The following is a 13,446-nucleotide window of genomic DNA, read 5'->3' on the forward strand; positions in this document are numbered from 1 at the left end:
AACGTTCAAAATAAATTTATTATCAAAGTACGTATATGTTACCATATACTAACTTCAGATTCGTTTTCTTGTAAACACAAAGGAGATTCTGCAGATGCTGGAAATCCACAGTAACACACACAAAATGCTGGAGGAACTCAGCAGATCAGGCAGCGTCTACGGAAAGGAGTAAGGAATCAACGTTTCAGGCTGAGAAACTTCATCAGGACTGGAAAGGAAGTTGGGGGTGGGAACCAGAATAAGAAGGTGGGGGAGGGGATGGGAGAAAGGTATTGGAGGAGGCAGTGAGAAGCTGGGAGGTGATAATTGGAACAAGTCAAGGGTTGAAGAAGAAGGAATCTGATAGGAGATGAGAATGGACAATGGGGAGAAAGGGAAGGAGGAGGGGCACCATTTTCTCATAGGCAGTTACAGGAAATAAGTAATACAACAGAATTTTGTGAAAATCTATACGGAAATAGAGATATTGACTGGCAAACACCATGGTGCAAAAGAAGGCAAACTGTACAAATAAAAATAATACTAAGAACATTGACATGTACCAAGTTCTTGAAAGTACGAATGTCAGTAGAGGGGACTAGGACTCCAGCTAACGAAATTCAAAGGTCTGCAACTGACCTAATTTAGCTGCATTTCTTCGTTCCCCACCACTCACATCTTTCCACATACAGTACATGTCAATAGCTCTCAACTTGGCTTCGAGGCACCTAAACAACACCAAAACAGATATCAGGCTGCCGTTTATCGATTACAGCACAGCGTTCAACACCATCATCCCAACAGTACTTATCCACAAGCTTCAAGACCTGGGCCTCTGTACCCATCCACCCCCCACCCCTCTGCGACTGGATCCTCAACTTCCTTATCAGGAGAGCATAGTCAGTGTGGATTGATGGTAACATCTCCTCCTCGCTGACAATCAACACAAGTGCACCTCCAAGGTTCATGCTTAGTCCACAGCTGTACTCTCACTACACTCATCACTTTGTGGCTAGGCAAAGCTCAATTGCCATCCATAAATTTACCGATGACACCACCGTAGTTGGCATTGTTGATGGCAATGAGGAGTTGTTCAGACGTGAGATAGATTGGCTGATTGAGTGGTGTCACAATAACAAACTTGCACTCAACATCAGCAAGACCAAGGAACTGATTATGGGCAGTTGGGACTCATCAGCTGTGGTTGGCAGCTCATCTAGATGAAGGAAAACTCTGATCCTAAACCTCCTCTTCCTTGCAGCTATACCCACTCAAGGGGAAGGCTTCGGGAGTTATCTCCAGTGAAGACTCTGGAGCTGGAGTCCCTAAGGCATCCTACGTTGAGTCCAATGCTGACTGACAACTCCTGCAACACTGCTGGTGCCAAACTGTATTGGTCTCTGCCGTTCACTTGCATTCATCAGCTGCATGGAGGGGGGTGAACCTGCATCACGGGCAACAGGTTGCTCTCCATATTGTACTGCCGTGGGTTGTGTATCAGGTAGACAGATGGGAACAACATCCATGGTTGACCCCAATCACCTCTGTCGTTGTTCGGTTTACCACTGCCTCCCCCCTCTCCAAGTCCAGGGTGCAGTGAGTGGTCCACTTAGCAGAGAAGATCACTGGCTATCATTTAAAGACTTGTTCATTGCCAGAGCGAAGAAAAGAGCTGAACAAATGACTGCTGACTCCATCCACCCTAGCAGTCACCTATTCACCAAATTGCCATCAGGGAGATGCTACACGTCCATCACCACTAGGACCACACATCATCTCTGAAGCTTCTTTCCTGTATCTGCCTAGCTTCTGAACAAAACTCACTCAGGTGTAATATCCTAACTGCCCCTGCACAGCCTTCATTAAATGGTCTTTCCTGCTCTTCTAGTTTTGTTGATAAATATTTAGTCTGTTCACATGTGCACATCTATCTAAGTTTGATTATTGATATTTCCACATATGACTGTTCTGCTAATTGTTGATTGCTCATCATAAACACAAAATAATCTGCAGATGCTGGGGTCAAAGCAACACTCACAACACGCTGGAGGAACTCAACAGGTCGGGCAGCATCCGTGGAAAAGATCGGTCAACGTTTCGGGCCGGAATCCTTCGTCAGGACTGTAGGGGGAAGGGGCAGAGGCCCTATAAAGAAGGTGGGGGGAGGGTGGGAAGGAGAAGGCTGGTAGGTTCCAGGTGAAAAACCAGTAAGGGGAAAGATCAAGGGGTGGGGGAGGGGAAGCAGGGAGGTGATAGGCAGGAAAGGTGAAGAAGGAATAGGGGAAAACACAATGGGTAGTAGAAGGAGGCGGAACCATAAGGGAGGTGACAAGCAGCTGGGGGAGGGGGCAGAATGACATAGGGATAGAGGAAGGGAGGGGGAGGGAATTACCAGAAGTTGGAGAATTCTATGTTCATACCAAGGGGCTGGAGACTACCTAGACGGTATATGAGGTGTTGCTCCTCCAACCTGAGTTTAGCCTCATCATGGCAGTACAGGAGGCCATGTATGGACATATCTGAATGGGAGTGGGAAGCAGAGTTGAAGTGGTGGCTACTGGGAGATCGTGTCTGTTGTGGCGGACAGAGCGGAGGTGCTCAACGAAGCGGTCCCCCAATCTGCGTCGGGTTTCACCGATGTAGAGAAGGCCGCACCGGATGCAATAGATGACCCCAACAGACTCACAAGTGAAATGTTGCCTCACTTGGAAGGACTGTTTGGGGCCCTGAATGGTGGCAAGAGAGGAGGTGTAGGGACAGGTGTAGCACTTGCGCTTACAGGGATAAGGGCCGGGTGGGAGATCCATGGGGAGGGCCTCTGCCCTTTCCCTCTTCAGTTCTGATGAAGGGTTCCAGCCCGAAACATCAACCGATCTTTTCCACGGATGCTGCCTGACCTGCTGAGTTCCTCCAGCGTGTTGATAGCTCATGGCTGTTCATATTATTGTATTATAAATTGGTGGCTGCTATTGTGTTGTCTGTTTTGGTATTGTCCTGTGTTTTATGCTTGGCACTGAACCACAATCAATTCTGGTATGTTTCACATACTGGCAATAAAGTGATTCTGACTAAAGGGTGGCGAATCTGTGGAATTCATTACCACAGGTGACTGTGGAGGCCAGTATATTTAAAATGGAGGTTGACAGACTCTTGGTAAGAGTGTTAAATGTTACAGGAGAAGATAAGAGAAAGGGATTGAGAGGGAAAATACATCACCCATGATTGAATGGGGAATCAGACTTAATGGGCCAAATGGCTTAATTCTACTCCTATATCCTATCTGCCACAAAACAAATTTGACGACATATGCCAGTGATAATATATCTGATTCTGATTCTACACTTTGATTATGTCATAGTAGACTATGCCAGTTCTTAGAGGGATCCCAGCAATTCCATTTTCTACTTACTTCCACAGAACCTATTCTCTTAGTCAATCCTAATTCTCCTGCTACCTACCAGCTACACTTCACTGGCCTTCATCAGTCAGGGTACTGAGTATGAGAGTTGGGATGCTATGTTGTGTTAAACAAGAGCCTGGTGAGGTCACAGTTGGAGAATCATGTACAGGTTTGGCCACCCTGTTATATGAAAGATGATATTAAGCTCGAGAGAGTGCAAAGATTTACGAGAATGCTGCCAGGACACAAGAACCTGAGTTACAGGGAGAGATTGGGCAGACTGGGACTTAATTTCCTGGAGCACAAGATACAGGGAGATGACATTATAGAGGTGTATAAAACTATGTAGGGCAGGGTAGGGTGAATGCACACATTTTATTTTCAAGGAAAGGGAAACAAAAACTGGAGGATGTAGGTTTAATGTGAGAGAATGAACTGTCAAGAGAAAGTAGTTGAGGTGGGTGCAATAACTACTTTAAAAAATATATTTGCATAAGTATATAACCATATAACAATTACAGCACAGATACAGGCCATCTCGGCCCTTCTAGTCCGTGCCGAACGCTTATTCTCACCTAGTTCCACCAACCTGCACTCAGCCCATAACCCTCCATTCCTTTCCTGTCCATATAGCTGTCCAATTTATCCTTAAATGACAACATCGAACCTGCCTCAACTACTTCTGCTGGAAGCTCGTTCCACACAGCTACCACTCTCTGAGTAAAGAAGTTCCCCCTCATGTTACCCCTAAACTTTTGCTCTTTAACTTTCAACTCATGTCCTCTTGTTTGAATCTCCCCTACTCTCAATGGAAAAAGCCTATCCATGTCAACTCTGTCTATACCCCTCATAATTTTAAATACCACCTCTATCAAGTCCCCCTCAACCTTCTACGCTCCAAAGAATAAAGACCCAACTTGTTCAACCTTTCTGTAACTATATGGGTAGGAAACACTTAGAGCAAGGATTCCAAACTTCCTTTATGCCATGGACCCCTACCATTAACTGAGGAACCGTAGAACCCTGGTTCAGAGGGATACAGGCCAAGTGTGCACTCATGGGACTGTCTTCTGGTGGGCACTTTGGTCAGAATGGATAATTTAGATCAAAGGGCCTACTTCCATGCTGTATAACACTATAGACCTAGAGCTAATTTAGAGTCGCCAATTATCAATGTGTCTTTGCGATATTGGAGAAAATGGGAGCATAAGGAAGAAGCGCACGAGGTGACAGGTAGAACAAGCAAACTCCACACAGTCAGAACAACGGGTTAGGTGCAAATCTGAAGGACATGGATCTCTGCATCATTTTCATTAACAGAATTATGTGAAGAAACCAATTTGTTTCTTAAATTATCAAAGAATTTTAAGATGTTTGTAAGTATTTTAAATACTGAAGGAATTGGATTGGACAGGAAGTGGCAAGCTAATTTGGAAAAGTAACAATAGAACCAAAGAATGGAAAGGTTCCAAGGAAACCACGCAGCTCATCTAGACCACGATGGTTCTCAGAGCAATCGCATCAATCCTATTCCTTCCCCATGCCCCCCACACACCCCCACTCATCTCCCTCACATCAAAGTCAATTTATTAAAGTAAGTATATGTCACTATATGTTACCTTGAGTCATTTTTGCGGCACTTACAGGAAAATAAAGAAATACCATAGGTTTTATGAAAAACTGAACATAAGTAAGTATTGATAAACAAATATGCGAAAGATAAATTGTGCAAATAAATAATAAATAATACTGAGAACACGAGTTGTAAAGTCCTTGAAAGTAAGTCTGTAGGTTGAGGATTCAGTTCAGAGTTGAGGTGAGTAAAACTATCCACTGGCTCTGGATGCTGATGGTTGTCGTTGAGCCTGGTGATAGGGGACCTGACACTCCTGAACATCCAGTAACGAGAAGAGAGCATGGCTTGAACGGTGGAAGTCCTTAATGATGGGTGCTGCTTTCTTGTAACATGTAAATACGCTCATTGCTGGGTCAAACCATTCACAGTGATGATTAGTAAGTGGAAGATATGGCCAGGAAGAAAAATCAACATTTTACTTTTATTTATTTAGAGAAATAGGACATTACAGGCCCCTCCGGCCCTACAAGTCCATATTGCCCAATTAACCTACTAACCCATATCTCTTTGCATTGCGGGAGGAAACCGGAGTACAAACTCCTTCGGAGGAGGAGGGAGGAGAAGATGGTGGCGCGACGCAGCACGCGCGGCCGTTCCGAATGATATCATATATATTAACTAGGGGCCGTGCCCAATCCTGATTTGATGGAGACAGCCCTGAAAAGCACGGAGGAACATCTGGAGAAACTTCTGAAATGCCCGCTACGCTGCCGCTGCTACTGTGTGATTGAGAATCTCCGGAGGGGAAGGCCCCAAATCCTCGGCTTTACCTATTGCCTGTTGCCGGGGCCGGGGTCGAAGCGTTCGGCAGAGCTGGTGCTCGATGCTCGGTGTCAGAGAGCTGGTCGGAGGTTCAGAGTTTTCGGACGGACTCGGAGTTGGACTGTGGTCAGATGCTTCCAGGATGCTGCATCGGCAAGTTTGCAGCGCTGGAGGTTCACCATCTGCGTGAGATGATGGGACTTTTGAGAGACTTTGAGACTTTTACCATGCCCATGGTCTGTTCTTTATCAAAGTACAGTATTGCTTTGCACTGTTGTAACTCTATGTTATAAATATGTGTTTTTTTCAGTAGGTTTGTCATGTGTTTCTGTGATATCATTCTGGAGAAACATGTATCGTTTCTTAATGCATGCATTACTAAATGACAATAAAAGAGGACTGTGTGTCCTCATAATCTAATCTAATCTCACAGGGAGCAGTGGAATTGAACCTGGGCCGTTGGCACCAAAATAGCATTATGCTAACCACTACGTGACGCCCACCTTTGACCCAGCATTTTGTTGACCACAAACACAAGAAAATCTGCAGATGCTGGAAATCTAAAGCAACAGACACAAAATGCTGGAGGAACTCAGCAGGCCAGGCAGCGTCTATGGAGATGAATGAACAGTTGATGTTTCAGGCTGAGACCCTTCTTCAGGATCCTTCTTTTGTTGGTCAACTGCTTTAAAAAGTCGCTGGTAGACTATTAAGTGCGTCGTAATGGCCCACCAAGCAAGATACATTTATAGATACAAAAGAAGATGAGGTTTGAATCATAATCTGACTTAATTTTGATGAGAGACCTTTCAGAGCGATCTTTAATGAATTGATGTGTCTGGGTAGGTGGTTAAATGGTAGCTCTCAGTGTGTAAGTGGCCTTTTCTGCATTTCATGCTTACTTATGATTCCACTGCTATCTTGGCCAACCTCCAATGTACTATAAACGAGAGTTCATTTTAAACTCTGCAGCCAGTATTCTCACTCACTCCCAGCCCTATTCATCCTTCACCCTTGGCCTACATTAGCTGCTTATTGAAATGCTTCCAACTGGGAATATTTCAATCTAAAAATTGTTATCTGTGTGTCTATAACCCAGCTCTCAATTCAAGCTTTTGGTACACTGTCTTAATATATTATTATGTGGCTCACTGTCAATGCTCCATGGGATTTCGTGGGATGCCTCTTTTCTTTATAGGTGCTAGAAATCCCTGCTGACTATTTCCCCTTTCCCAATTCTAAACTGCACCCCATTGTTTAACTAATCAGTCAAATTTTAAACCAATGTTCAATGTAACTTTAGATATTCCATTTAATATCCTGTATGCACCTTAAAGCCTCCACTACTTAGCTCTTTTCCTGGAATGAAAAGATACATTCTTCTTGGTCCTTCCTTGTTATTTATCAGGGATGACATGTTCTAACCTGCTTCTGAGGGAGTTATTTGGACAATCGTGCTTTTCTTGGCTCTTTGAACGAATGATTCGATTAATCTCACTCTTATGCCTTTTCAGTATAGTGCTGTAAAAAAAACTCCCTTTCAAATATTTATCTAATTTGCTTTTGAAAATCGATATTAAATCCACTTCCACTCCTTTAAACAATAAATTTTAGATCTGAACAACGTCCTGAATAAAAAGCACATTTCTCAATTTTTCCCTTGGTACTTTTGTCAATTTACTTAAATCTGTGCTTTCAATTATTAATGTCCCTGTTGCATGAAACAGTTTCTCTCTAATTAAGAGTCAAATGCACAGAAATAGGCCCTTCTGCCCATCATATCTATGCCAACCCATTTGTAGTAATCTTATTTAGTAGCATTTGGTTGTTGCCAACAATGCCTTGGAACTTCAATTAGTTATCCAAGTGTTTCTTAAATGGTTTGAGGCACTGCCTGTTTCATTGCCTTTGACTCTTAATCGCGACAAACTACAGTCGTCTAGGTGAAAATATTCTTTCCCAAAGTTCAAAGTAAATTTATTATGAAAGTATACGTCTACATCATCATATACTTCGCTGAGATTCATTTTCTTGTGGGCATTCACAGTAGATCAAAGAAATACAGTGGAATCAATGAAAAACTACACACAAAGATAGACAAGCAACCAACATGCAAAAGAGGACAAACTGCAAATACCAAACAACTGATAGATAAATAAGCAAGCAAATTCATTCTAAACCTCTTCACCTTATAGTCATGAGCACTCTGCTCTCAGACACCTCTGCCCTGGGAAACGTTTCTTCCTGGATGCTGCATTTATGTCTCTCCTTATTTTGAATATCTCTCAGGTCACCCTTCAGACTCCTCTGCTCCAAGGAAAGTAAGCCCAGTTTATCCATTCTTTCCTCAAAATTGGAACATTCCATCCCAGGCAACACCCTGGTGCATCTCCTCTGCCCTATCTCCACTGGAATAACATCATTCCTATAGCGTAGTGATCAGAACACTCAATCAGAATCGCAATATTAAATCCCTTAACTTAACACCGTTATTAAATCTCCTTTCTCTGTGGAAAGCAATCCTGGCTTCTCTGTTCTCTCCACATGATTGAATCCATAATGGGCTAATAATCAGTTCTGACCCTCTCTAGCTGTCCATCCAGAATTAGAGAAAATACATCAGCTGAAGTCGAGCATGCAAGTCTATGAATATTTGAAATATATACATGACCACCATGCTTGGCACTAGTCTCCTTCAAATCTCATTTATAACCATCAGACCATAAGACATCGGCCCATCGAGTCCGCTCTGCCATTCCATAATGGCTGATTTATTATCCCTCTCAGCCCCATTCTTCTGCTCTCTCCCTGTAATCTTTGATGCCCTTATTAATGAAGAACCTATTATCTTCTGCTTTAAATATACCCAATGACTTGGCCTCCATAGCTGTCTGTGAATTCCACAGATTCACCACCATCTGGCTAAAGAACTTCCTCCTCAATTCTGTTCTAAAGGGATGTCCTTTTCTGAGGCTGTTCCCTCTGGTTCTAAACTCCATCCCTACAGGAAACATCTTCTCCGTATGCATTCTATCTAGGCCTTCCAATACTCAAAAGGTTTCAAGGAGATCCCCACTCTACTTTCTAAACTACAGTGATTATTGCTCACTGAATGAATCTTAAATCTCACTGTGGCAATATGATCATAATGTCCCATTGTAAATCCTTCATGAATGGCAGATTTTATTGTAATATTTATATTTTAATTCACCTTCCACAATAATAATTTGTACTTACATGGTGCAGCAACATTTCCCAAGGTATCTTATAAAAATTTAATGAAACAAAATTTAACACTGAGCCACATTAGAACAACAGCACAGGCTCTGCAGCCCACATTGTGCCATCATTTTAACCCACTCCATGACCAATCCAATGCTTCCCTCCTGCATAGCGCTGCATTTCTCTTGTGGCTATTTGTAGAGTCTCTAAAGCTTCTCAAATGTTTCTGCCTCTACCTTGGCAGCACGGTCCACATCCCCACCACTCTCTCTGTATTAAATACGACTTGACATCCCCCCTAGACTTTCCTCCAATTACGGTAAAACTATGCCCTCCTGTATTAGCCTTCTCTACCCTGAGAAAAAGATGCTGGCTGTCCACTATTCCTTGCCTCTTATCATTTTGTACACCTCTATCAAATCACCTTCATCCTCCTTCACTCCGAAGAGAAAAGCCCTAGTTCACTCAACCTTCCCTGATGAGAGATGTTCTCCAATTCAGGCAACATCCTGGTAAATCTCCTCTGCACCCTCTCTAAAACTTGCACATCCTTCTTAGAATGAGACAATCAGAACTAAACATGATATTCTAAGTGTAGTCTAACTAAAGTTTTACAGAACTGCAACGTTAGGGCTCTTGAACTCAATCCCCAACTAATGAAGACCAACACACCATACACCTTCTTAACCACTCAATGAATTTGTGCAGCAACTTTGAGGGATCTATGGATGTGGACTGTAGAAGTGTTCCGTTCCTCCACACCACTAAGAATCCTACCATTAAACCTGTACCCTACTTTCAAGCTCAAACTTCCGAAGTGTTTTAACACTTCACACTTGTCTGGATTGAGCTGGATTGTCCATCTCTGGATCCTATCAGTGTCCTGTTGTAACCTACAACAATCTTCCATATTCGGAGATATTACTGAGCAAAACTTAGCCAAAGAGGATCTTTCTAAGAGTTTTTCTAGAAAACAGAGAGGTTTTGGGACAGAATTCCCAATGCACTTGAGGGCATAGCACTCATTGTGGACCAATTAAAATTGCAGTTACGAAGGAGGGCAGAGTTGCAAAGGGGCTAATTGCATGAGCATTTTGAGCCTCTATTCACTAGAATTCAGAAGAAGGAGAGGTGACCTAATTGAAACTTATTGAATGTCGAAAGGCCTTGATAGAGTGGATACAGAGAGGAATAGTGGGAGAGTCTAGGACCGGAGGACCCAGCCTCAGAGCAGATGGGTGTCCTTTTAGAATGGAGATGTGGAAGGATTTCTTTAGCCACAGAGGGGTGAATCTGTGGAATTCATTGCCGCAAGTGGCTGTGGAGTCTTTACGTATATTTAAGGCAGAGGTTGATAAATTGTTGATTGGTCAGGGCATGAAGGGATGCCGGGAGAAGGCAGGAGTTTGGGGCTGAGAGGAAAAATGGATCGGCCATGATGAAATGGTGGAGCAGACTCGATGGACGAAATGGCCTACTTCTGCTCCTATATCTTATGATCTGGTTGGAGAGAATAGAGACCTGGATCAATGAGCTAAATAATCCTGTGACTTATAGATACATAAGGCAGGATGGAGATTCTTGGTGAGTTCAGCAATCTCTTGGATGTCTCTGATGTGCTGCTAACTCACCTCGTTACTAAGATTCAAGAGGTTATTTTACATGTTGTTAAAATAGAGTAATCGAATGCTGGAAAAGCAGAACAAATCTACCCAGCCTGAGGGAAATTGACATTCCTTAAACGGAAATGAAAGCAGTTACCCGTCAACTGGTGATAAAATAATTTCTACCAAAAGTCAGTGGAGAACGCGTTCACATCATTCTCACTCATATATAGTTCTATACTTAGCAATAAGATTGGACTGCATACCACTCAGTTTTAGAACTTTAATAAAGAAAAGTCTGCTGTTTCTTCTACAACTTCAAAAATCCAATGAAGCGCTTCTGAATACTTGTCAGGCAGGAAATCAGATTCAATTAGATTAAATTAATTTGTTGTCATATACACCAGAGAGCAATAAAATTCTTTGAAGCTCACAAAATAAGCAGGATACTTGATGATAATAAACAATAAGTACAAAAAGCAAAGGAAACTGCAGAATGGTGCAGATTGCAGCTGAGTTTCTGAAGCAGTACAACAGAAATTCTTAAATCCAAGTTCCTACAAAGAACACTGAGGTTGTAATGACCTCTGTTAAAATAATGAAATGGTTCTTTTACATCAACCTGAGAATAAATGGGACCTTGGCTTAACACTGTATATGAAAGACAACACTGCATCCATTCAGTACCCACCAAAGTGGCAGCCTGGGTTACACACAGGGTCTCAAACCCACAATCTTCTAACACAGCTTACACTCGCACCAAGTTAGCTTAAGATTTATAAAAATTCTGAGCCATATGAATCGTCACAATTCACGCACCATATTCGACTTTGAGGTTCATGAACAAAATGTCCAATGTTCCTTTCAATGTAAAGGAAATGTTGAACAGTGTTTGCTTTCAACAACATAACATCAGTATTAAAAGCACGAAACAGGATGGAATCCTGTGTGTGCATCTGGGTGTGAGCCTCAACATATCTGGGCATGAGCATCTGGGTGTATGTCTGTTTCTGAGCCTTTATCAGGCTGACCCTTGATCATGTGTGTGTGTGTTTATATCAGATTATGGCTTGAGACGTGCGTGTAATTGGGTGTTCCTTAGGTTTGGGTTTATGTGTGAAGCTTTCCCGTGGGCCATTATGCTTGTTAATATATCCTAATCTATGCCTTGATTCCCTGTTTTTCTGTACAATAGTGTACAACCGATAGTTCTACCAGTAAATGTGATTGAAATTGTCTTGTACTAAAAGTGCTCAACAGTCATGTCAATGAGAGTACTCAGTGTGTGTTATCCTTCCACTAGTTTCCCTGTGTGGCTCAGTTTGCCTATTGATTTACCACATAAGATTTCGGTAGGCTTGCATGTTACATGTAAGGTGCCATTTTTTTGTGTGCATGTTAAGATTATCTGATGTAACATTCGTGTTCCTCACTGGGTCAATGCTTCTATCTGTGGGTGTGATTTATACTAAGTCTCTTTTGAATTCTAAAAACATTTGTGTCTGTTTTAAGTATACGTGTATGCATTTGTATATTTTATGAGATTAGGTTTTCTGTTTGTGTCTGTTTATTCACCGATTACTTTTTGTTTCCCTAACTGAAATCTTACATTCATCTCCGTTGAATGGTTCCATCTCTTTCACTCTGGTTTTTTAACGTACGTGTGTGTGTGTGTGTGTGTGTGTGTGTGTGTGTGTGTGTGTCTGTGTGTGTGTGTTTGCGTGCGCGCCCCTCTCCGTGTTCGTACTGTATCTGTCTACTCTGAATATTTCTCTCCCTGACCCTCCCGTTGACTGGGCCTCCTTACCTCTGTCCCGGGATGGTCGGGTTCCTTGCGCTGTAGGCGCTGCTGCTCCCTGCTGTGTGTGATTGCAGCCCTTGTTACCTTGAGACATTGGTTGCGGCTGAAAACGGAGCTCGGTGAACGAATAAAGCGACGGCCACTCGTTAAACCGTCCCTTTAAATATGTTCTAGAGCCACTTTACTGAAAGATGAACAACTTGCCCAAGCGCGAAACATCGCCTGGTATGGGGTTCAGAGGTGATTCACTGTACAAACTTTCCTGAAACTTTCTCGGTCCAAGTTCTGTCTTCTTCCGAATGAATCATGCAGGGTTCTTTTTGTTTTTTTTTTAAGCAAACTTTGCAAACCTTATCGATTTCACTGAGGCCAAAAAAAAGTTTTAATTCAGAAGCTTGGAATTTGCAACTCTCAAACTTGTTTTAAAAATCTGTAACTATTTTCTTTTCAAACTTCACTGTCTCGGGAAGTTTCTTTTGGTTCCCTCTGAACTCCTCTGGGTCGCCCAGCTTGTGGCTTCTTGTGACTCAGATCGCTTCCCCAGTGACTCCACTAAAACCACTCACATACCGCCTCGCTCCCCCTTTCTCTCTCCTCCTGAAGCGAGAGGCGGAAATCGCCTGGATTCCGGGATTTCTCAGTTTCCTCCTGCAGGACCTCTGCTTCGAGAAGAGAGCTGCAACTCGTTCGAAGTTTACCCAGCCTCTGGGAGAGAACAGGATCGCAAGTAAACCTGCGAGCCAATCTGCTGCGTGGCTGGAAACCCGGGTGTCGTCAAGATGAATCATCTGACATTGGGAGAAAGCTAAAATTATTTATTTGTTGTTTCCTTTTAGTTTGGGGTAACAATGGCCATCCTAAGACTCGCAGTTACCTCTGCATGATTTATAGAGAAGGTGAGGGGGAAATGTAGGAGAAAATGTCTTCTACTTTCTCATTTGAAACTGAATCACGTTTATGTTCCAAAGATACTATAGGTTTCCCGAAGGCACGTCGCAAGCAGACCACATCTACCCCGCCACTCAAATGGACTCCTTCAGTC

At 42.8% G+C, this 13,446-nt stretch overlaps 1 protein-coding gene across 1 annotated transcript in view; it reads right to left on the reverse strand.

Moving 5' to 3' along the window:
* The window catches only part of mdfi (MyoD family inhibitor), a 119,233-nt gene extending 106,136 nt beyond the window's left edge, over positions 1-13,097 (reverse strand). The window contains exon 1 of the mRNA XM_063065459.1: positions 12,411-13,097. Coding sequence (XP_062921529.1) covers positions 12,411-12,498 — 88 coding nt within the window. The 5' untranslated portion in view covers positions 12,499-13,097. The remainder of the gene's footprint in view (positions 1-12,410) is intronic.
* Positions 13,098-13,446: the final 349 nt, after the last annotated feature.

Source organism: Mobula hypostoma, chromosome 13, assembly GCF_963921235.1.
Source record: "Mobula hypostoma chromosome 13, sMobHyp1.1, whole genome shotgun sequence".
Classification (NCBI taxonomy): Eukaryota; Metazoa; Chordata; class Chondrichthyes; order Myliobatiformes; family Myliobatidae; genus Mobula; species Mobula hypostoma.